The sequence below is a fragment of the Clarias gariepinus genome, chromosome 20, assembly GCF_024256425.1.
Source record: "Clarias gariepinus isolate MV-2021 ecotype Netherlands chromosome 20, CGAR_prim_01v2, whole genome shotgun sequence".
Classification (NCBI taxonomy): Eukaryota; Metazoa; Chordata; class Actinopteri; order Siluriformes; family Clariidae; genus Clarias; species Clarias gariepinus.
The window spans coordinates 16,675,837-16,701,461 of record NC_071119.1 but is presented as its reverse complement, the minus strand read 5'-3'; the positions used below and the strand labels follow the sequence as shown (position 1 = coordinate 16,701,461).

Sequence of the window (25,625 nt, the reverse complement as noted above, 5' to 3'; positions counted from 1 at the left end):
CCCAGAACAAAAGACTCTCAGAGAGCTGTCACCCGCGGCGTGTTATAAGAGGCCGCCTTTTTGGCAACTGGTGCTTGGCCTGGACTGAGGAGAAACAGTAGGGGTGTGTATTATTAATGATAATGACAATAATAACTTTATTCCTATAGAATATTTAGCACTACTTAAAGTGGGATGAGCACTAAAATCCAAAGTGTATTGTCCTGTGTGTCAATTTGACAAAAGGTAGCTCTTCCGTTGGATCGGATTACGCGAGCCAGCCTTCAGTCCCCACATGCAGCAACTTCAACTTTGGCCACCATGACCCTGTCGCAAGTTCACCGGTTTTCCAAATTCTAATGGCTAGACGACTGAGTCAGAGCCACTCCAAAACTGCAGCTCTTGTGGGATGTTCCCGGTCTGCAGTGGTCAGCGCCTACCAAAAGTGGTCCAAGGAAGGAAAAGCGGTGAACTGGCGACAGAGTCATGGGCAGCCAAAGCTCATTGCTCATCACGTTGGGACTGAAGGCTGGCTCGTGTAGTCCGATCCAACGGAAAAGCGAACTTTTGTCAAATTGACACAAAGGATAATTCGCTCTGGATAGAATGGTGTCAGAAGACACAGATCATTATTGTTTTGGGAACTTGATATTAGACGGGTGGTCAGAATGTTAAGGCTGATTGGGGTATATGAACATTATTTATAGCTTGTGTGTTCAGCATTGTACTGTACACGTTTGTCTGAATGATTGATGACTGCATACTTTCAGCCTCACTTGTTTGTGGAATGTTTCAGTCTCTGTTTCTCACTCTTTTTCTCTTTGAATTCTGCACCCCATTGTGACCCTCCTGCTGCCCCACATTATTTTTCTAGGCCACACACCCCAATAAAGCTCACCGAGATGTGTCACATGGGGGTTCAGAGGTGGGGTTCAGTGAAATCAGTGAAATCTGTCACATATTATTGTCCATGATAGACAATGTGAAAAAATAATAATAATGGTGCACAGTGTGTTCTGTTTTGCCTAATAACTGTTGTTAAGAAGCAGAAAGATGAAAGGAGGACACACCTGGAGCATACGCCCTTACCGTCAGCGAGAGCATCTGTATTTGGAAATGACAGGATGGTTTGGAAAAGAGTGCAATGTGTTCTGGGCAAACTAGGGGAAAGCAGATTGTCACCTTACAACTATCCTAAGGTTCCATCACTCCTACTCATCATCATGTAATTTTGCCTTCGGATCTTTTTTTTTCTTGCTCTGGAGTTATGGAGTTGTGCATATTGCCTGTCCAATTTGGCCCTGAGCACCTGAATGACATCAGCCCTAGTTTCACAAGCTCTTGGGAGAAACACTCAGAGGAATGCGCTTATTTATTTTTCTCTTGGCCTCGTGTTTATAGCAAAACCCTCCGCCTCAGGCCGCAGAAGTAGAGGAAGTACAGAAAAGAAACATACGCTTCACTAGGAAAATTCACCATGAAAGCCATGTGTATCAGATATCGATACGTTTAACCGCTCATGTGCGTGTGTGAAAAACTTGTAGTTGTAGCTGCACTTCAGTTCAATATGAGCTTTGGCTCACTTTGTAACAATACGGAAAAATGAGCATATGTTGGCGATTGAGTATCATGTGAAAAATAATGCTGGTCCTTGATTTTCCCAGCACTACACTTACAGCTCAGTAACATTACGTGGGATGCCCTTAGGGAGGGCATGAAGGTGCTTGTTGCTACAGCGGACCACTGTCTCCAGGCAAGTACACTCGCTCGGGCACTGTGGACGTGGCAAGCAGCTGACATCCTCTTGGCCTGTGGCACAGAACGCACAGTGGTCAGTAAATACAGAGAATTGAACAGTGACAGGAGAAAAAAATGAAGATACAGGAGGACTCAAAAACATGCTCAGTTAAGGGCGTAAAACAAAGCAATAACATTCTCTGTATCTGTATCTGTTTAAAGCAACATATCATAACGCACATCTGTTAATGCAAGGTTTCTGTTTTTTTAAATCCAGAGAAGTAAAGAGTACATACAGTAGAGTCAGACTCCTTCTGCCTCATTTAACACACCTGATTTCCAGTAACTCATCAGCGAATTATCAAGGGTGAATTTAGCAAGGAAGCAAGAGAAAAACACAAATCTCTCCGGAGCTAAATTCGACACTCCTGTTCTAAGGCGATAATGATTTTAGGGAGGAAAGAAAAAGAAGAAACAACGAAAAGAGAAACATTTCTCTTCATTTCATGAGGTGAACTTACACAACACAGTATTAACCTTTAATTACAGAGCACTGATTGCGCCATTAGCTAAACTGCCTGTTCTTAACACAGTTTGACCTCATGTTCTGATTCCGTTCCAGGTTTTGGTTCTAGTCCCCCCACCCAATCTTTGTACAATAAACCTGCTACAGATTATGATTATAAACATCTAAAAATTTTAACCAGATCCATTGACATATACATCCCTATTGCTCCACTCCAAGGTACTCCATTCAGGCTTTTTCGAATCTGGTACAATAGCGAGAAAGTGTTACTACCTTCTTCACAGCGGAAATCTGGCAGAGCCACATCCTGCAGCGGAATCTCCTTCAGGAAGGCAGGCCGCTGACAGCGCGGGTTGCCGGTGACAATCTTGCGAGTCCTAAGCCAGTCGCCCATCCATGCTAGCCGGCAGTCGCAGTTAAAGCTATTGGCCAGCAAGTTCCTGCCACAGGAACCAAAAAAAAAAAAAGTCAGAGTTACAAAAAAAAAAAAAACCTTGAAGACTGTTTTCTTTCATGTTAATCAAAACCAGTTCTGTTTCCCCAGAACTGCTGCTTAAGAAATTTAATACTAACTCTAAATTGCTGGAATTGACCAAATATACAAAGACTGATGATTGCTGCATAGAAGCATTCGGGGACTTTTTTCCTGTGATTGTCAAGGCCAAGAAGAAAAAGACAAAATTTTTGATTCAATTTTGCAAAACGAAAAATCAAGTTTATACGTACAGGGTTGAGAGGGTCTGAAGTGTGTCAAAAGCACCAGGTGAGATGGTGGTCAGCTGGTTGTCGTACAGCGATAGTAGACGTACGTTGTACAAGCCAGTGAAGCTGTTGTTATGGATGCAGCTAATGCGGTTGTTCCGCAGCATCCTTAAAAAAATAAGGGGATTAATAGTCGTTAGTATAAAAACACTAATAAAGTCTAATACAATCATTGGAAATGACTGAGGCACTAGCGTTTTTTAAGCCGTACGCTAACAAATGTAAATAGTAACCTTGGACATGTTTTTTTTTCCCTGTTCATATACTCATAACTCACAGCATCCGTAGCCCCTCCAGGCCCCTGAACATGCCACTGCGCACCGAGTCCAACTGATTGGCTGTCAGGTGAAGCTCCGAGACCGACGAAGCACCGTCAAACGCGCCATCCTCAATTTCAGTAATCTTATTGTTGCTGAGATTTCTGCAGGACAAACAGCATTATTAAAGCATCCTTCACCATAGGAAGTTGAAAACATGTGTTTTGAATATGGCTTCGGGTTTGTTCTTACATCTTCTTCAGCTGCGCCAGAGACTTAAACGCGCCGTTCGCTTCCAGGGAAGTGATTTCGTTGTTGTTCAGGCGACTTCAAGGACGGCAAAGGTGAAGCGGAGTTAAAAAGACAGATAATGGGAGATAAAGGCAGACAGACCTGCTAGCTCTGTTTAAACAATCAGTCCTGTTGGTATGCTGGCAAGGCAAAATTCATGCAAATCAGAGTCCCTTCTGAATAAAGATGAGTGGGTAAACTTTCAGCATTAATGACTGTAGAAAACCACATCCTAAACTGAAGCAGTGGGTTTTGTCCCTGGAGATTAATCATCTCCAGGAAAGAGAAGTTGACTTTGTAGTGAGGCAGGAGCTTTAAAAAATTGTAATTGGTGTGTGTGTGTGGGTGTGTGTGTGCACACTGGGCAAGAGATTTTATTTTTTATATTGTGCACATACGTACATCCTTAGGTTAATTAGTAAATTCACAGTATAAAAGAACCACTAATTGCCGTATCAAACTCCTGTGCTTATGGGAAATCAATATCAACAGCATATTACATTTCTTTTACCGTGTAAAAGTTAAAAGTCTATCCATGCTGACAAAATACACAGCAAAATGAATTATTCTAATACTACGGCTATTTAAAATAAAAATGGATCGCTGTGTAAAAATAACGTTCACTGCGGTGTACTCTGGAATTTTTATCTGCAATAGTTTTTTTTTTTAATTAGTCTAGCTCTGCCTGTACAATCCACATGATTTTCCCATTTGGCCAGTTGTTAGTAAAGACGAATAGCCCTGATTTAGTGCTTCCGGTCATGCAGAAATGCTTACAGCTCAGTGGTGGAGGCTGGGATGTGTTCAGGGATCTTGGTGAGGCGCAGATTGGAGCAATCCACCACGTTAGATTCACAGCGGCACTTGGCTGGGCAAACAGGTTCATTGTTGCATTCGTTGTTCAACCTGGTGTCCTCAGTGCCTGAAGGAAGACAGATGAAAAATTCTTACTACAAAAAAAAAAAAAGCTTGTTCACATTATTCTCTTCAACCTCCCCTAAGTAAAATTCATCAAATTTATTCTCTTCACCTCCCTTAAATGAAATTTATGGTTTCTTCAATCTTTGGACGAATCTTCACACATTGAATCAATAAACAAAAAAAATAAGTTTTCTCCTCATCTCATCAAGTCTATGGTTGCCTGCAGTGAATCATCTATTAGCTCCCAACTCAGTGTCAGACGATGTGTTTCCCAGTCAAGGTTTCCTGCTGTCTTTTGTGGTGTGAAACGGCAGCGGTTTGGCTCTTGCAAGTCTATGTGGGATTTGTTTTGCCAAAAATATAGGGACAAAGCACCACCAGCGGAAGCTTTCACAGCAAGGGTATTGTGTTTCTCCAATCAAACAGGACCTGAGGAACCCAACGAAAAAGAGGTGGGAGTATCTGCATTAATATGTATATATATATATATATATATATATATATATATATATATATATATCCTTATGTTCTCTAATCTGGTCATTGGCTAATTCCTGCACACTAACTAGTTCTTATCATTAAATAGGACAAAAGCTGTCTCGTTCAGAGGAAACGGATCTTAGGTAATGCATTTGCTGCTTAATATGTATCACAGGACAGATAGAAAGACTAGAAAGGCAATAGAAAGCACTATCTGCCCTCTTAAGCATACACGAGCTTACAGATATCCTAGTTTGGTTGGTTTTTCTCTAATTGACAAGACAGAGAGAGAGAGTATACAGTACACAGCAATCCGAAGCATATGGTCACTTCTGCTTTCTTGGACTCCTGGCCATGTATGGCTACGGTATTTGCACAAATGATCTTCCAGTAATATAGCTAATGTTTTTCACTTGCACTTTTCAGGACCTCAGGGTACACATACAGTAATAGACATGCAGTATAGTAACAGTAAGAGCAGGCCGGATTGGTGAAAGTTTCTGCAAATTGTGGGTACAGTGTGCCCTCTGAATCCACATAAGCCATAAAGCTCACAGGACCACCAGCGGACTGGTCCTTTCTCTCACTGTTTGTAACTGACCAAGAATAGACTTAACGTGCCAAGGTGCTTGAACACCGTTATATAATAGGCCTCAAATAATTAAACACACAGATTCCACTTGAAGCCACTTATAGTGAAAGCTTTGTGGGCTTTGGTTGGATGGTGCACTATTGTTGCTCTTGCTGTGGCTGTGGGTAGCTGTTAACGAGCCGAAGTGCTCCTGGCTACAGCATGTGGGAGAAAAAGCCCATTCTCACTCGCCACAGACAAACCCATCCGATGAAAAGTTAAACGCTAATTTGTTGTTTAACCAAAATCCTGAAATGGATCAACCCACAAATTTTGTTCAAAGACATTTTTTTTAAACAAGGAACAGTATGGCTCTGGAACAAATTAAAGATAAGTGAATAATTCTTTGGAAAAACAACAGCAGTAAATAATATCCAGCTCCTACTTCATGCCGCCCAAAAATGTCTGTTTGACATTTTATGTATAAAATGATTAGGCTGTATCAGTCATGTTCAAATGAGGACAGAGTGCTCGGTCACACTACAATTCGAAGACTTCATCGAGACCCCGCTCGGAATCAGGAAGCTTAGACACACTAATGATCTGCATTAGTCTCTGTTTTGGATGTGACTGGTGAAAACAGCATTTCCTGGTAGGATAATGACAAGCAAGTTAAACAGGAAACAATAAAGTTGGCCAAGTGCTTTGATTTTTTTTCCAGGGGTAATGAAGATGGGTGGCAAATTCCTGTGTTCATCACGGGTGTTTTGAGGCGCAATTAAGGGGGCATGTTTGCAGGAGATTTGGAGTGACTCACAGAGACAAGCATCTACAACACAGACAATTTCAGTTTTCCTGGGGCTGTTTAACTTTTAGAACTTTTCGGGTGGCAATAAGTCAAAGAGAAAGAGAAAGGCAGAGAGGAAAGTGAGTAAGGGAGTTGGGACAATACCCATTTAGGTAGTTTTTTGGCTTTTGGTTTAGCAGTGTAAAGCCTCAGGTGCTTCATCTTATAACGTAAGGTTGGCTATTATTCATCTAATAAAAGAATGTTCATCAGGAAAGGATTGGACCACTTTAATTTATTACTATTTTTTTTCTGAGAAAGACAGATAATGCATGAATCAAGTATCTCTTTGATCTTTCCACTGCTTAAATTTCCATTAAAGCCTTTTGCCAAAGTCAGCTTTTCATTTTAATCGCATGACTGCTTCTCATGAAAAAATATATTTTTATTGAATATTTTTTGGTGAAAAGATCCGGAAACATATCCAGATATGAATTTCTAGTAAAAAAAACATCCCCCCCCGCAAAATAACATGCAACAATAGGCAGCGTTTTCTAAGAGGGATTTATAGATTCCAGTCGTTACAAAATGAATGTATACAAAGCAATGTGATGCAAAAGACAGAAGGCAGGAATCAGAATGACAACGCGAAAGAGAAGAGAAAGCAATGTTGAAGCCCACTCACCTGGAATGGAGTACTGCTCTTTGGCTGTGATGGAGACAGAAGGAAAAAGGAGTGGCATCAGTAAGGTACAGTTTAATGGATGTATTAGAGCCAGGTAGGGGTGGGGGCAGGATTTAGAATTTAACTTGTCATGTTCTTTTTTTTCTTTCTCGGCCATCAAACCCTATTCCTAAAAAAAAAAAGATTACTTGACACAAAACTTAAAAAAGAAATAAAAAGTAGAAAAAAAACTGCTTTTTAGCAAGAAGCCTTACACAGCATTTTGCATTAAAACTGTACTTAGAAATTAATTATTTCAACCATCAACTACGTAAATTCAAAAGAAGCTAATTGGCTAATCTTCAGGCTTCTGTGACTAGCAAGGGCAGGTCTGAGGATGTCTGTTCTTAAATAAGAGCGTGTTTGGCAGCTGTTCCATGCTGAGACCGCGTTTACAGGGATGGGCCCATTCAGACAGGATTAGACAGTTGTTAGAAAAACCACTGGGGAAATATGTGCCAAGTTGCTAAGCTCTAACACTCACGCGTTTCCAAAATGCAAAGGCCAAAAGGAAGGCAAAAGGAACGTGTGTTTAGGCGCAAGTAAGGGTGTGTACGGTAAGAAACTCAATGCCTTAAACTCAGTGCCTGAGAAAATCAATGCCTGAAACCAGAAACACTTTGTGTTAATGTGCAAAGAAAATCCAGGAAAGACTGGAAGGGAAACATTAGTGCAAATCTTCTTTGGGAAGATCCTGTCCATAACAACAACTTCTTTAACGGACTGGGTAGGTTAAGCACTCATTGATTCGTTGATTAGCAGTTAGAAGTTTGTTTTCCTGTAGAAGTGACAGCTCCCCCATGGAATGCATGATATAGTGAGTAGGAAGATGGTGGAAATCTAAATGACAAGCTGCATGACTGGAAAGAAGGGTAAAAGAAAACATTGGCTTACCAGAACAGCGGAACTTCTTGCTCTTGATCTGGCCGATACGCTTGTTAGCAAGGCGGCGTGGGCTAGCACATCGTGCGCCGCTTGTCTCGATCGGGTTGGCACGGAGATAGTCAGCTAGCCATTTGAGGTTACAGTCACAGATAAATGGGTTTTGGGCCAGGTGACTGGGAATATAAAGGAAACATTTTAGAAACCTTACCCAATATTTACAGAGCAAAATTTTTTCACTTAAAGGTACTGAATGTAAGCCAGCCTATGGAGGTGATTGTATTGAAGGGTAATATTGTATCGCTTAATTTAGGGTGGTCTTTTCTTATTTAATTTTTTTTTAATGAATATTCACTGGCTTGGTTTGGATTTTGGAGTAGCAAAGATTTTAAATCCTCTGCAACCATTAAACTATCCAATATCTCTATTTACTATGGCCAGTTAACTCCAAACATGTCCTGCCGGGTGACCACAGATTGTTTCAGCTTTAATGTAATCTGATAGCACTGTTCCAGTAACTGTTAAACCTTTTTTTGTTCCCTGCATGCTGTCCAAGAGTTGAATAAGAGGGTACACAGTAGCTGGGAGCGCTAGACATGCAGCAACCATAGCTGCGGTCATACGAGCTCTGTGTCTAAATCTAGAACAATGCAGGCAGTGGACGACAGGGGGGCAGAGGTTATCTTATAGTGGTTCCTCACAATTCGGTCTAAATATAACGACCATTTTGGCTTTTATTTCTAAATGTCACCCAGCATGCTTTACTGACTTTAGAGCCGAATGTTGGGTAGGAAACAAAAAGGCATTAAGAAAAAAGTCTTGGTCTTGCATGCCATTGCTGGGTTTGTGTGCAGTTCAGTTGCAACACTTCGTCAACCGGTTGCACAGTTAGCAGTATTATACAAGTAAAAAAGGCAAGGAATAAGTCAGACTTTAAGTTTATTTTAAAGTGTGTGGGCTGGAGGGTATTGGTTTTTCATATTCTAAGCTTTATGGAGCAGGACAGGGAACTCAGGAGTAATACAGACTATTGTTTGAAGTCCCCTTAAGATAAAATTACCAGCGTGAATGATTTATGATTCCCTCTTTTTGTCCGGGCACCGTTGCTACATTATGGGATAAGGTTATACTGTAGGTGTAAACAAAATGTGTCACTACATGTATTTAGGTTGCAATAGAGCAGAAGTATGGGAAAAGGGCACTTGAGCTGAATGAACAAAAATGTTGCATCCCTTCACTTTTGTAAGTTCGAATGGCCGAGAGACAAAATGCTTGTGGTTTCCCGATGCTGAGTAAATGACTAATAAGAATGAAGAATGGGAAGAATGAAAGGTAGGTAGGCACTTACAGTGTCTGAATGGCACGCAGCGAGGCAAAGGTGCCCTTGGCCAGAGTCTGGATCTTGTTGTCATAGAGAGACAGCAGGGAAAGGTTCTGCAAGTCTTGGAATGCATTAGCACGGACGCAGTGTATCTTATTGGCATTCAATAGTCTGGAAAGATTAGTGGAAACAAGAAACACAGAAAGAAAAACAAGACAGATGAGAGCAGATCAAACAAGACACATTGACACTAGTAAAATACTGAATTGAGCCAAATTGACGAAGACTTATCATTCTACGCTTATCATCTCAACCAAGTTTTACGGTATTTATGTAAGAACTTCAAGAATTTGACAAACTCACAGCAGCTGGAGAGCATAGAGGCCGTCAAACACTCCTTTGGGTAACTCAGTGATCTTATTCCCATACAGTACCCTGTAGGTCAGAGAAAGCAGTATTTGGAGTAATGGAAGTCTAAATCGAACAGACTGATACATGTGGTATTGATATTTCAAGCAAGTGTAACTGGTTTAAACTGTCAGGCTGAGATGCTTAGATTGGCTGTTGATGAGCTCAAATGTTTACTCTCAAAAAGCCGATCTAGGCTCCACACGATGCGTCGACTTTCGGGTAAATTCAACACAAACATTTTGACAAGCAACACACACTTACAGAGAGTTGAGAGAACGCAGGCCTTGGAACGCATCAGGAGCAATCTCAGAGATCTGGTTGTTGCTGAGGTCTCTGTAAACAGGGGAAAAATAGGATAACAAGACAGAAAGATTTACAGAGAATTAGGGCAGAAAAAAGAATAACAGACTAAGACACTCCACAAGTGCTCTGACGTGTAGAGTCAGACCATTTAGCCCCAGTGGAACAACAATCTACCCTTAACTGTCTCTACTCAATCTGATCAGTCTCTAGTTAACAAGAAAGAGGCATTTTTGGGACATCCAGTCTGCACCCATTTATGTTGCTGCCCACAGGGAACTGTGCCTGGGTTGGCTGAGGATGCATTTGCCCAGGGTATGGTTTCTGGCTGACTCAGCCTGTCTGCCCAGTGGCGGAGTGTTGAGGTGGGATAGCACAAAGACGCAGGGCTTTTCTCTCATACTGGAATACAGCTTGTCAAACTCCACAGGTTCATGGCCCTCTGTCAAAACCACAGTGGGCATTCTTTGTGCTCTGAGCTTCCTAGACGAGAAAATGCTGCTGCTAAATGTGCTTCAAAAACCATCTCAGAAGGAAAGAAAAAAACGTGGACAATGCTCAAGCTCTGTCAGTCCATCTTGTGAAATAGTGTATAAGGGAAAACGCTGTCCTCTCAATGAACATTTAGGTAACAACCCCAACTCAAGTCAGGAGGATATGTTTAAATCAACTACAGACGTGTGGTATTGAGTCCTTCAGCCAAATATGTGCTGTTCACTTAGATTATGTACTGTGGTTCCTCTCAGGCACGTAAATCAATATTATCTGAAGTACATTGGGATTTTGTCTCCAGGCAGAAGTCTTAAGTCTGATTTCTTGCACATTGTTGAGGATGAATAATATGTCCTTAATCTGGCCAATCACCTTCTTCCTTCCCCAACTAATCATTTTAGCCAGAGGGGGTTTGAATCCAAGACACAAATATGGTTAAAATAAGTGACAATAACAACAGTTATGACCATAACTGTGATGTGCATGAAGTTGGTAGGCAACTCTAAACTGGGTTGCGGTTTGTATCAACAGGAATGTTGAGGAACAAACTTTTTCTTTACTACCCTTATATTAGTGGATCATTTGGACCCTTCAATCCTGGTGAAAAGTTGTTATGGCAAGTGGGACAGCTGAAAAAGCAGACAGGATAAAGGGAGGGAAATGTGTGAGTGTTATTTTTACACAGATTAAGCAGTGCCATGACTCGTTTGGTTACTGGGCCGATGCATCGCTGAAGGACAAGTGAGCGGTCTCGGAAATAGAAAAAAAGAGAAGAAATTCTACTTCTTCCCACGGCTGCTATTTGAGGGCCAAAACTAGGCAAAAGCCAAGGTTTTTGTGGATGTGGCTGCTCCTTCAGGTCATTCAGGCCATAGAGTCTAGAATCTTCCATTTGGGATCCCTGTCCTCCCATGGATAGTAATCTTTCTGGGCACAAGTTACAGTGAGTTGAGCCTGAACTGTTGTAACTTGTTCTATCTAATGCCATGATTTTTTTTAAAACAAACTTTTGAAATTGGACTAGATAAGCCATGTTCCCTAATAGACTGGCAGAAGTGTGCAATCACTTGGGCCTTCAGTACACTAGCCTCTATCACTAAACTATCAATACACTCAAGGTTGTAAATAATCTTGGTTAATCCATTTTTCCTGCTCATATTCCAACAAATCCTGCCTCATGACCTATAATTATTCCCAAACACTGCAATAGGGCTGACTTCTAGTCATAGAATTCCTACTACTTAAGAGTCCACTTTATAGAAAACAGATTTCAGACAATGTAAGCAAATATGAGAGATGGATTGGGTGGAAGATGGATATGTTAGGAAGTCAAGCCTCTCAAATTTCTTTGCTGAGAAAGAAATTCATTTCGAAAGACGTAAATTCATGGATGCTTCCAGGCAAGCCTAGAAAGTGGACAGGATTTGATAGAATACAGTGCTTTATAGAAAAAAATATATAAATGTACTGACAAGAGAAGTTATAAGTTGTCTGAATGTATGTTCTTAATGTTTCTTTCTTTGTTTCTTTTATATCTTTGATATTTATTTTTGCTTCTGTCTTTCATTTTAGTGTCGTCCACTGCTAACTGGTCATGGAGGATCTCCAGACCCAAGCTTGATCACTGGATTTCCCCGGGCCACCCTTAATCTTCCAAGAGCTTTCTAGTGCATTTGCACTGACAGTGGCGTGATTACATTTGACATACCTGTTTCTATGTTCAATGGTTAGCGCTGAGCCTTTAACTAAATGCTTTGGTGCTAATGTTCTCAGCAGTCTTAGGCTGCCAGTTTTGGGGGAAAAATCACATCATGGCACGAAAGAGAAAACACAAACCAAATGTGTACACAAATCCATTTAAAAGCTGTTGCTGTGATTAAACGTCAATGCATCCCAGCAACAATTCTGAAGGATTTTGTGCCATCAGTTGTCTGTTTGTTTATTTTAATCCCTGTTTTGTGCCGTAGCATCATTCCTTTTTCCAAACTGTAATGCAGCCTTTTGTGCAGAAATGTAAACATAATAACAGTATAAAATTTAAACATAATACATAATAATGCATAATGCTTATAAATATCTGTTCTGTGCTTAAATCATTCATTCTCAACAGCACGATTAAAATTATAATAGCATTAGGGATTTTCTTAAACCAGAAGATTGTATAAAATCCTGCACCACTGGAAAACTGCAAAGTGTAACAAAACTAGCCTTGTCTTGTCTTGCTGTCATGTTTATTTTGACTGTTTGCTGTTGAGGTATTAGATGCCGTCCAATAGAGGCATAGTTCTTTAATTTTGTCAATCTATGTAATTTTAAAAGCACAAGTTAATATTACATTCTAAATTATTTACTGTATATTCTTCTTTTCAGTGATTTTGCATTAATAAACTCACATTCGGCGCAGTTTCTTGTACGGTGAAAACGCTCCTGGTGGGACAGACTTGATGCTGTTTTGTTCCAGTCGTCTGTGGAAGGAGGGAAAAAAGAAGGGAGAGTGGAAGAGAGGGACATTGGTGGAAGTCAGAAAACCAGACAACAAAGAACACCATGGCAACAAAGCTCATTAACATGCAGCCGCTCGGCCCGATTGCATAATGGTCAGGTGCTTCTTGTTATCCCAGCCTCAACTGGATCATATTTACATAATAACAAGTTATTGTGCCAGTGACAATGACAATGAAAATCATAGAAACACTTGAAATAAGGGAAAGTAATTTGCATTCTCAACTGACATTGTTGGCCTCGGGTCTCTCTCCTTGGACCAGCTCATACAATTTCTGAAGGTATTTCATCGAAAAAAAAAAAAAACCTCAAAATCCACACACATAAAAAAAACTAAATTATATTTTAGATCTAATTAGACTGAATAAAAATCAGTAGAGCAAGTTAGCAAAAGGCTCCACTTACATTGTAAGACCAGCTGTTGGTGTCTTAACCCACTACATCACCACATAACTCTTTCCTTCTGAAGTGTATCTACAGCGTCATATGGTTCTGTATATTAAATTATTGCTTACTCTAGAGAGAGTCATTTTGTCTGGTCTACAAAGGCGCCATTAACTGTAGGGCTACAGTATGTTCATAGTTTAATCTGGTAGTAATGGCATTATGGCTATGCAAGCCTTGTTAAGAACAGCATTATTAAGTGCAAGCGTTAAACGGTTAAATTAACTAAACCTCCGCCCCAAATTCCCAATGTCTCACTGTAGAAATTTGCCAAATGAGCACCTGATGGTTGCTAACCCAACACAAAAGAATTGCCAATGTTTCTCCTCGTCTTTCCAGCACAAGTTGGAAAAACAAAAACACAAAGGTACAGTACTGTACGTACTCAGCAAGGAAATGCCAAGTGACTGACAGAGTTTAGTTACTGTTACTGTTACTGAAACCAGGAACCTGAGCAAATTGGAGTCTCAACCATCTGAAATTCCTCAAACCACTACACTGCTGGCATCATTAGAAACCAAAAGTTGTTCTGGCCTCTTTTTACATCTCAGGCAGCCATTAAGAGAGTTAGTATTAAGCCACACACAATCAGTTCCCCCCATCAATCTTGCCGGGTCGCAAGTCCAGAATCTGTCTCTATGGGTTTAGCTGTGTGCACCTGCGTTTGTGTCATTACACACTTACAGATATCTTTTGCTGCAGTGTGTATGCACGGTGATTATGCACATATTATACCTGTCTTTCTGTAACACAAAACGTCTTATGTACGTACAATGACGCTGTTGATGTACTGATTTACTGATGTCTTCTTTAACTCAGTTGTGTGTACTGTATTTACGTATGTCACTGGCTAACTATGCCTATGCGCAGGGTGTGTAATGACAAGTCAGAGAGCACCAAAGGCTCAAATTCAGACCATTTAGAGGTTATTGATCGCATGTGTGGAAATCCCTTTGCGGAATCTTTACGAAATGGACGACTCTAATCAGCGTCAGCTGTGCTGGAAAAAGTCCGGGAATGCAATAAAGCTTTATTTCTCTCGCGTTTTGGGAGTCCCATTAGTGACTGTGCGTGCTGGTCTGATTTTTTTTTTCTTAAGAAGCTTTTGCTTAATGACCATACATTTCACCTCTGCCACAAGGCATTAGTCCTTGATCCCCCCTAAGCCTTATTAAAAGGGGTGCTTTTAAAAGCTGTGAATTGACCTAGACCATCTATGTGGACAAAACTGCCTCCGCTTGCATAAATAAGCCTGATTATGGAATGTTTCCTCCACAGAAGCACATTTTTGTTCATGGATAAGGTAACAGTGGCTTCATTTAAATGTGAGCTCTCAGTGAAGATTGGAGCTTACTGATATTTTTAATGGAATAACAGTGGTGGCTGTGAAGACTGCCTTGCATAATTTTTAATTAAGTGAAATATTCCACTTCAAAGATTCATTTAGTGGGAATTAAAGAAATGTGCATTAAATTGCACGGATGAGGACGGTTCCAAACCACAGGACAGAGTTAAGCACATTCCTGTGGTTTTCATGATTTGAACCACTCTTTTCCAGGCATTATATTTTGTTCTTCAGCCTTTTCAGACCTTATAAATCTACCTCCACGCTAATTTACTAGACCTACTACTGTACATTCGCTTTAGCAGGACCGCACTTTTACCAAAATGCTTTTATGTCTACTCTCAGGCATGAATATAGGTTATACTGTGCAATGAGGCTTCCACCCTTCCCCAAAATCAATACTTGGTGACTTTAAATTCTGTCATGATGTAAAGATCAGGTGATGAATAAAGAAGCTTGGACGATGGTAGATTGGAATTGATTAAGGCTTAGAACAAAGCTTAGACAAAGACAGGATTGATTATCCACAGACAAGCTGCCCAGAGCCTCCGATAATCAAGAAGGAACAAAAAGAGAGACACTCATCCAAAATAATGCATGAATAAGAATGAAATAATCAAGGGAGCACAATCAATGCATGCCATGCCATTTATCAGCTCGGATTTTGATTTGCTACTTGTATCATCCTGATTTGCCCAGTTGTGGTCGTGTTCTGCTAATATGAATCTGGGAGTATGTCAGAAATCATATGAAACTTGATAACGATCCCTTGGCTTCATGCTGAAGTACCCAAAAAAAGACAAAAAGTAAAGGCTAGTTATGCTGAAAAAGCAGCATAACATCAGACTGTCAAAAACAAGTCTGTCTGAAAAAAAAAGCATGCTTTTGAAACCCCCAATCTGAAGTAATCATAGACATTACAAACACACTCCCACGTAGGCCCAGACCAGGAAGCAGAAAAATAATGACTGTTGGGCTTCTGTGATTGTTTCGAGGCCATGAGCAAGCATGGCAGTCCTGTTGTAATTAAAAACTATTGCGCAACAAAAGAAGAGTAGAGACTTATGAAAGGTGGATAAAGTACGGGTAGCGGAGCGTTTAGGTGGTGCAGTCCTAGAGGTGCCATGAGACATGGGAGGGCAAGAAGTTCAACAAACCTTACAAGCCATGGACTAAGACATGCTGGACATCTGTACTGTACTGAATTGATGATAAACACATCACGAAAAGGAACACACTGACAAAGATTTTCTGTTCTTTTTGAAGTTGGAACGCATATACCATATGGCATATTTTCCTAACTTATTTGGAAAACATTTCAAGGTCAGACGAGAAAGAAGACTCACTGGACAGCTACGGATGAGCAATTTTCTGAAAGCCTGAGGCTAGAGACACACTAGTTTGGGAGTACAAGTAGATCCACCTGAGTGAGCACAGGCTGAACACATGATTTTTGGGACAAAACAAGGGTTCTTTGAGCATTTACTTTCCTGCAAGAAAAATGTCCTAAAGCTTATTCTGTAAAAGTAGAAGTGTATGTTATAACATTAGCACTGGTATCGAGATGGCCACAGGACTTTACAGAACCAGAGCTACTTCAAATGTGAACATCCTCTTCTGGGCTCTCTTGCCACCTGGGAAAGTTCTGACCTCCTCGGAACAACGTTGCCAAGACGCTGAAAATGGGTCAGGGTTATTGAGCAACACCCATGTCGTGCATGTATTTTTAAACATGTTTTTTAATTAAACTGAAATGCAGAAACCAGTCCAATGTCCTCTTCACTCTCACCTTTAAATAAAAATATTATTAAAAACATGTATTAAAAATTCTTTAAATATGAGGAAAAATACAAAAATATGAAGAATGACAAATGCCAGTGCCAAGCCATTGAAACAAATATAAATTCCTGTTATGGTATGTGCTTATATCTCCCATCACGCATCAAGCTTTCATCACTTACGGTCAGAGCTCTAATAGTATTTTATTAATATCTATTAAATTATATTACCCCACAGTAAAGCTGACATAATAATGTTCACAGTCGAACCAAATTTTAATCAACTCTGCACTTTTTACTCCTACATTAATAAAGCAAAACATCCAGGGTATCTTAGTGGCCAAGAAAATATTGAAATCAAGCCAAGGCCGTATTAGCCTACTGTGAGTTTCTCTTCACTATGATGATTTCCTTAGTGTATGTTGGGCTGTGGATGGATGAATGAGCTGCTAACGTGGCCACCCTGTTCTAGGGATATGTCCTCAGCTTGATGAGTGAGATCCAAAGCTTTAGCTGCAATTTACAGTACTTTCCTCCTGATACACACCAAGCAGTACTGTATAAAGACGACTGTGACAGGTTTATTAATATCTGGCTATTTTCTGCTGTCCCGAGTTACAGGTATTAGGTATATACAGTAAATTGAATGATAGATATTAATATAACATATGTTTAAAATGCTTTAATTAAATCTAGTGCAGGAATTTGCATAGTGTATTCCAGGGAGCATCAACGGTTCACAAAGTACAGCCTCAGGGTTTGTATTTTTTTATTTTTTTATTTAATTTTGTTACAGTAGTGGAAAAACAATCCATCAAAGTAATTTCGAGTTTGTGTCGCTCTTAGCCAGTTTTACTGCTTACTCAAATTAAATGGGTTTAATCCAAACCCCAATAACTGGAAATCTAAAACAAATGAAATAATGTTCATGATAAACATCTGTAGTTGGGGGTGCTGTGAAATGTATTTTATAGTTAAAGGGGTTTAAAAAAAAGTTTAGAACTATAAAAAAAATCTTGGCTATCGCAAAGCTAACATCTGCCTCCAATCTATAGAAATACTGTATTTGAAGATTCTTTGGGAATTTTTGCCTTCCTCTAAAGTCTGTCTCTGACACATTTGTCTTATACTTTTGCCTTTTAAACAAATTTACTGGCTTATTCTGAAAGATTATTAAAATTTTAGCAGATAGATAGATAGATAAATAGATAGATAGACAGATAGATAGATTTAATATCAGATGTAATTGACCACTATTTATCTGCTGTACCAACCACCAAAACGCTGTTCAAATGTATCCCATTGTTCAATTTAACCGATTCAAGGATTCGGCTCAAAGAATCGATTCATTGAGGCGATTCTTTCACTGCAACTTCATGATACAAACTGTGGCTGTGGTAAGAATTTTTTTATATACATTTAATATATAAAATTATTAAATATATTTAATATTCAGTATGTTAAATAACAGCTTTAGCCAGTTAGCCCAAATAATAGTACTGCTGTCTACCGTTGACTAGCTCCATGCTACCTGAGGTGTTGGAAGCTAATTATTAGCATCTGTGCTGACTGAAAAATTGTTTGTTTGCTTGCTTATTTATTTGTTTAAATATATTTTATTTATGAATTTATTTAATTGGACTAATTTACCAGGTTTCCTGAGGTAAATGTGTATTTAAAAAAAAAAAAAAAATTGTTGGGAATTTATGTACATAAATAATATATGTAAACCTTATGACATATATGCTGCCAATTTAATTATCATAATATAATAACATATAACGTATATATATATACACACACACACACACACACACTGTATATTTTTTTCCCATCAAAACTATACCCTCTACTGAGCGCAGTACAACAAAAATGCATTTTTATGGTGTTATATTATCAAAAGTCATGCACGTTAAAATTCTCAAATCTGCATTTTCCTTAAAATTCTGTGCGAATTAGTCTCAAACCCATTACACACACACACACACACACACACACAGATACTATATATACTGTGTATATATATATATATATATATATATATATATATATATACACACACACACACAGATACACAGAGAAAGAGAGAGAGAGAGAGACTTGTATATAGGTCCAATCAAGTGAAATCAAAAATCAGCCAGCCTGACCAACTACCATCAAAAAACCCTTTCCTACTGGACTTTAGGGTTAGCTCAGTAGATACCCATCTGGATAACTAACGCAAAGGTTGTGGGCTTGAATCCTGAGACCATGCCAACATATTTGTATCCTTGATGTCATCAGGTCAGTTGTAAGTCATTTTGGATAAATCCTTCTGCCAAATAAATAATGTAATGTAATGTAAATGCAGTTTAGCAAACTTCCTTAGTTCAGGTTTTAGTTTCCAATTTTCTGAGGTTAATTTTACCATGCTCTCATGAATTGATCAGAGCAGTATACAGCACACTGATGTTTCAGCATGACATTTACTTTTTCCATTTACTTTTTGCATAAATAAATAAATACAATGTTCAGCTAATATTATATTATCACTATTTATGATTAATTATTCTAAATTTCAATTAACCTAATCTGTATGTCTTTGCACTCTGGGAGGAAACCAGAGTATCCAGAGGAAACCTACCAAGCACGGGGCCCCACCATCTCAAAACACACACACACACACACACACACACACACACACACACACACACACACTTCGCATAGAGGATTCAAACCCTTTATACAGGAAGTGCAAGGCCACAGTGCTAACCACTATGCCACCATGACGCCACGATATTATTTATGTCTACTACTTAATTCTAAGTAATCCTAGTTTTAGTGGCAAATGTCTGGAAAATCTGTTTTGACAACTTCAATGTACTATTAAAATGCCTGGGATTTAAAAATTTACTTTACGTCAGGAACATCATGGTTAAACAATTTGTCTGTGTGTGTGTGTGTGTGTGTGTGTGTGCTCGTGTTTCAGATATCTGAACCAGATAAAAGAAAAATGTAAGACTATTTAATTTTTAGAATTTTAAATAGATCAAATTTACCTATGCTGCACATAAAAAAATTATATGTACAATCTTGCATAATATAAAGATATTATCATAAGAGATTTCCTTAAAGCAGTCAGTTATCACAAGTACGGCCTTTCGTGCCCTAGGCGACATCTGCATGCAGATAAGCCACTGTCGGTTCCAGAGTAATTGCTCACATATGTTCACTGCATGAAAAGGGCAAAAGGGGAACAGTCAGATGCTAAGACTCCCTGAGGATGATGTATGTACATTATGGGAAGTCTGAAAAGCCAAGAGTGCGCTTGGAGCCTACCATAAACAAAATGGGTAAAATATGGGGATTGTTTTGGGCGTACATTTCCACTTCATAGCTGTGATTAGACTCCAAATTCAATAAAACCTTTAGAGGTTTTGAGAAAACCTAAGGAGAAAGCTGTTCAGTAAGCCAGTAATCACATTAATAACAAAGAAGATCAAAAGATAGTTGAAAAGAAAATTCAACTAGATTCTTAATATGTGAACAGTGACAGGATGTTTCCCCATACATAAATCTTTATTAGCTTTCATTCTTCCCTCATATGTAAATGTTGACTGGACATATTAGAATAATATTTAGCCATTCTTGGTCTTTTTAAATATATAGTTACGCTAGCATAGTTCAGTATAATTTACTACTTAGCAGTCCTGTAAAATGACAGCGGTCAGTAGTAGCACTAAGACTGAAGCAGTAGTAGTAGTTAATACTGATCTCAGCTCATGTGATACTCACATTTCTGCCATGTTTTCAGGCAGGTTGGCTGGGATGGCCGTTAGTCCTTTACCCCTGCAGTCCACTATATTATTGCTGCAGGTGCACATGGTGGGACAGGAGCCAGAGGCAAGACTGCATGTCTGTGGACTGGAATTCTCTGAATGACCTGCAAGCATTAACACAAGGCAATATAATAAATTTTATTTTGTGAATACTGTGAATATACTGTGAATTGATGTATGATGTGAACGAATTCACAAAAAGTTTACAGAATTAAATATTTGTTTAACATTTGCTCATTGGCCTGAATATAGTAGATACTAAATGATTAGGGCATACATTAAAAATAAAAGAAATATGTATGGAGGACCATGGTGAATCTTCTTCCTTTCTTGTTTAAGCAGCAAGGCAATGATATACAGGATCAAACTCCAGAGTTCAGCACTGGCCACAGAGGATTGTGAGGATTGTGGCTTTGGCTGGAGGCATCATTAGTCTTGACAAGTCCCTGGAAAAATGAGGTTCGGCGCTAAGCCTTTTCCGTTCAACAAGTTCCACGTTATTCAACTACAAACATCCAGCACTTACTTGTAGGCCTGAGAGGAAAAAAAGGATAATACTGACATTGAACTTGAGTAAAGTAAAAATTAAACCTTAACAGAATGTATTGTTTGTACTACTTTCAGAACAAAATCTGTTGTATTAGTGTCTTGGAAATGCCAAGGACAAGCTCAAATCACCTCTAGTGTGATACGCTGCATATTAAAGACGCATTAATGCAGTCCACCGCCCAAGGGAGCGCTTTGAAATACGCACAATCAGCGCTTCTCACCACAATTCAGCGCTTTATCCCACGCCTCCGAAGGAAAAGGGCGCAGCAATATGCATCCACTGTAATCGTCTCTCCGTGTTTCTCTCTTACTACTTTTTTTTTTTTTTTGCTCTGCACCTGTCATAAGAAGATAGCACTGCACTCTGATACCCTCTAGACAGCCTAACCTAGAAAGCGAATAAAACAGACTTTTAAATGCCCTAATTTGCACTGCATATCAAATCTGTTCCTTGGGAGCCTTTCGACCAATGAATATTTGATTTGCCTCTCTCTCTCTCTCTCTCTCTCTCTCTCTTACAGAGTTCTAGTTGTGCCGGCTGCCTACTGGTTAATTCATAAACAGAGAAACTCATCCGGCATACGGGAAGTGAAGAAGGGCGCTAGAGAATGGCAGGAGGTAGAGTCAAAGCCAAAAAGAAAAAAAGCAGCACTAAGGGAACCACACTGCCCTTCAACTCTTCAATGGTAAGATAAATATAAAGGTAATTTTAGTTTATTTCCATGTAGCACCTATCAAGTGACCCCAGATTAAGTAGGACAAACAGATTTGGAATTATTCAACTACTCACTTTAACAAAAGGTGTGTACGCCCGTCTGGCGCCATCTATCCAAACGGCAAACACTTTTCCCCAGTGTGTCTGGCCATATTGAGTGGAGTCGTACACATACGCATTACACAGTGAAATTCCTGGTACACGTTCATGGCCCATTGACCAGATTACGGCTACTTAAATGCTTAGCCTATCAAAAGACCATGCTGTTAGTCACGGCCCTGACAATAGAATGTAGATACAGCATTAATCACTTCATTGTCATAAAACAAACACAATAAGAAATAGTAGATAGATACAGTAAGAGATAGTACAAGGCTGTATTCCACTTTTTGTGTAATAAAAGAATTGGAATACATAAAGATCCGGACCGTATCCCGTAGCTCATGCACCCTTTCCACCCTAAATCCCACACAGGTGTCTTCTCATGCATAAGCATGCACACACACATCTCCCTGCATGTTAGCAGTGCAGCGGACATGCATTCGTGTGCCAGCGAGTCGCACAATAATGATCTTTACACTGCGAGTTCATACGCTGGTCAGGGCTCTGGAGACACGGTCTGTCTGATTAAGTCTGTCTGATAAGGCGATAGAGAGGAATATTTGAGGCTTGTGGATTGGGATTTCAAGGCAATAAGATGGACATAAGTGACACAAATATGCTAAAATATGCTAATGTTTGTTATTATCAAAACTGTGGTCTTAGAGCATAATAATAATAATAGTAATAATAATGAGTATTAATATGACAGTTAAAAGTTTTTCACTTAAATTTTTCCGTATCTCAAACAGCATTCATGTCACCTTCGTTTTATCGCCTCTCAAAGATAAAAAAAAACAAACAAACACAACAATAGGTTTTGCAGCTTCAATGACTCAGCATATTTGCAGTTGTGTTTTTCCCTGCATTTTATTTATCATCTGCTCTGTATCTCACCTGCAGCTCAGTCCCCACTGACCATAAATGCTAAAATGTTAATATCCTGTCTAATATCCTAATCCTATGTGAAAACCACAAGGCATGTAAAAATGTTTTTCAGTCCCCAACCTGCACTACCTTCATGATCTTCCTGAACTCAGCTAATGGGTCTTCCTCTGAGCAATTAATACAAGGCCTAGTTCTGTCCAACAGAACCTTGTCCTTTTGGCCTAAGAACAAAAACTGTTGTCTCTAGACTTGACGCCTCAGTGGCCCCAAAGGTGTGAGTGTAATTGCAGATTATCAAGAAAAAGAAAATATATTAATAAAAATAAAAAGCAACCGAATATAACCTGTTTTTTTTTTTTTTTTTTGCATGGGTGAAGTTCATCCAAACTTGCTACAATGCTAACAGTAGTAGAAGTATATGAGAGCAACAGAGAGACTGCTTTTTACGGCCTGTATTTGATGGATGCTAACAGGATTCAAACTGCCTCATCAAAATTTTGGCTGCATTTGTTTTTAAGCTTGACACTAAATAATTGATGGTATAATGAGAGGGAGTGACAAACAACTGTTAGTAATTTTTTTTTAAGTGTTTAAACTTTTCAAGATTTAAAAGCTGGCCTGAATTAACCTGCGTATTCTCTTATTCTACAAAACAATCAGATGCGTTTGAGAGCTTCTGTATCACATCTGCTAGAGATGACCTTGTGTACACCACATGTTCTCACACAGCCTCAGAATGGAGTGAAGGAGTTTACCTGTAGCCCTGGACTTGTCTGGATAACACCAGCTCATATCTCCAATTGTTATTGTTATTTTTTTTCTTTATTCTGAGTGAGCAAATAAGACTGCTAGCTGAAAGTGCTAGCTTTAATGAATGTGTACAGTGTAAACATTGGATAGCAGTGAGTAGAATAAACCTACGAGGCCCTGAAGGTTTAAACTGGATGTGCCTGAACAAAAGCTTGGAAAAGTAGTTTAAAAATGGGCGTTACCTGAACAACTGAATTCGTGTTTCTGGATCTCGGCCACGTTAATCCCGCGGAGCTGTGGTGGAGACGAGCATTGAGTGAACAGGCCGAGTGTAGGTCTCTGACGCAGCCACTGGGACAACCAGGATAGGTGGCAGTCGCAATTCAGGTTATTTGAGTGCAGACGGCTAAAAGGAAGAAAGTCCAATTACAGTGAAAAAGGTTCAGAGCTTCATAAAAGAACGCACGTAGAACAGTATAATACAGATAACCTTGACCATGTTTCATACCGTTTGGCCTATTATTAAAATTTTATTAAAAGTACTGTCATAATTTATTTCATTCTCACAGGAAATATAAACCTGAATTTTCATCATTTCACCTTGTCCTTAGTGTGAAATAAATAATAATAAATAGAAAATCTCGTCTGGATTCAACTAAAACTATTATTGTCAATTCTTTCCTCAAGGCTATTACATCTCGTGACAGAAACCCTGAGCAATCCTGTCTAATGTTCTTGTAATCAGGAGCAAAAACCCAAACTGTAGTTCAAATTGTGGGTGGTAGTGTTTTTTTTTTTTTTTTTAAAGTGTATAAAATTTTGGGAAAGCAGTCATCTTTATTTCAGCATGCATTCACATTTTCTAATTATATATACACAATAGGGTCAGAGGGGGGTATTTATTTCTAGGGCTGTTTGCTCAGAATCTTCCGAGGATCAACTGAGGAAATGGTTTCTGGCATGGCTACAAACCCTAGTGCGGCCTATGGCTGCCCACCAAGACTCCTTGGAATGATACAGTGTGTATCTTCTGGCCCGAAGCAGTGTGGGACAATGGTTTCACTAGCTGCTGAGCTGCCTGCTGAGCTGACCAAAAAAAAGAACTCTAAGTACATTAAAAAAAAAAAAGTCATAAAAGGTTGCGGATTAGGATCCAGAGAGACTCCATGCTGCTTAAAAGTTAATACTGTGATCTGTTCTTGTGGTATGTCATGAGAGGTGGTCTGAAACGTCTGCTGTATGTCACACTGAAAACTCTTTCTGCGATCAGATACACATGAGCAAACATGTTCTGACCTAAACATTGGCTTGAAGATAAGACATTGGTGCTTCTTAGGAGACAGTTACTGTTGTGTGTGTGTGTGTACACAGTTATTTTTCACTAGAATTTACAGTAAAACAGAAACATCCTAAAAGCCGAGAAATGCAACCAGTTTTCACACAACCATCTGTATTGCTTTGACTGCAGGCAAAAAAACTAAATAAGAGAATATGATTTAGTGACTTGGAATTGGCATATAAGCCATGTTTGTTTGTGTGTGTGTGTGTGTTTTACTCACAACGTCCTCAGCTTGGGCATGTGGTTAAAACTCGATACCGGTATGGCACTGATGTTGTTGTTGTTTAGTGTTCTGTAAAACATCAAGCAAGAAGATGTGCAATTAAAATTCACCTTGGAAAAAGCATACAGCACTTTCTATAATTGCCCCTGCTTACTTAAAACAATGAGATTTGGTCCAAACTTAGACCCTTTTATACTGCTGATCTTCTTTTTCTAACTTTACACTTATTTCTATTGTCTAATTTGTGCTGTAGACACTTTTTTTTTTTTTACCGGTATCACTTTTCTCGCCTGTTATTCTTTTATCACCCGCCTCTCTTTCACCCTACTGGAGGGCGAGTAACACCCCATCGCTTGCAGATGGAGAGTAACATGGAGCAACAGACAAACACTGTGAGCATTACATGGCAAATTCAACCCAACCAGGAATGTTAAGAGGTGCGAATATTTTGAAATTGCTTTTTGGAAAATGTCTGTTTGCAAGCCTTGGGGAGCTTACGTAGGTCTATGAAGTCCCATCCGTGTCTGGCAGGGTGTGATGATTTCCTAATAGGAAGCAGAGATCGCTTTTGTTCACATGGACCTCTGCTGGAGGTCATTTTATCAGCCCTGGTCTCTGTCACAATCCACACATACTCGCAAAGAAAACAGACTCCCACCCACACAAACAGCCACAAAGCCATATAAAGCAATATGGCTAAAATCCAATCACTACCTCAGCTTCTGTCAGATGTA

The 25,625-nt window shown here is 39.4% G+C and overlaps 1 protein-coding gene and 1 long non-coding RNA gene across 5 annotated transcripts in view; one reads left to right on the top strand and one right to left on the bottom strand.

Moving 5' to 3' along the window:
* The window catches only part of slit1a (slit homolog 1a (Drosophila)), an 87,461-nt gene that overhangs the window by 16,733 nt on the left and 45,103 nt on the right, over positions 1-25,625 (bottom strand). For 2 of the 4 annotated variants that reach the window (XM_053479996.1, XM_053479998.1), the window contains exons 7-21: positions 24,889-24,960; positions 23,572-23,735; positions 20,285-20,432; positions 12,835-12,906; positions 9,911-9,982; positions 9,602-9,673; positions 9,266-9,409; positions 7,930-8,093; positions 6,997-7,020; positions 4,330-4,474; positions 3,514-3,588; positions 3,282-3,425; positions 2,969-3,112; positions 2,516-2,682; positions 1,656-1,788 (exon numbers count right to left, since the gene is read on the bottom strand). In XM_053479996.1, the coding sequence (XP_053335971.1) occupies positions 1,656-1,788; positions 2,516-2,682; positions 2,969-3,112; positions 3,282-3,425; positions 3,514-3,588; positions 4,330-4,474; positions 6,997-7,020; positions 7,930-8,093; positions 9,266-9,409; positions 9,602-9,673; positions 9,911-9,982; positions 12,835-12,906; positions 20,285-20,432; positions 23,572-23,735; positions 24,889-24,960 (1,740 nt within the window). The remainder of the gene's footprint in view (positions 1-1,655; positions 1,789-2,515; positions 2,683-2,968; positions 3,113-3,281; positions 3,426-3,513; positions 3,589-4,329; positions 4,475-6,996; positions 7,021-7,929; positions 8,094-9,265; positions 9,410-9,601; positions 9,674-9,910; positions 9,983-12,834; positions 12,907-20,284; positions 20,433-23,571; positions 23,736-24,888; positions 24,961-25,625) is intronic. The other 2 variants (XM_053479997.1, XM_053479999.1) reach the window with 1 other exon arrangement.
* On the top strand, positions 20,677-23,558 carry LOC128508602 (uncharacterized). The gene is made up of 3 exons (XR_008355934.1): positions 20,677-20,787; positions 21,399-21,563; positions 23,240-23,558. It is a non-coding gene; the product is annotated as an uncharacterized LOC128508602 (long non-coding RNA).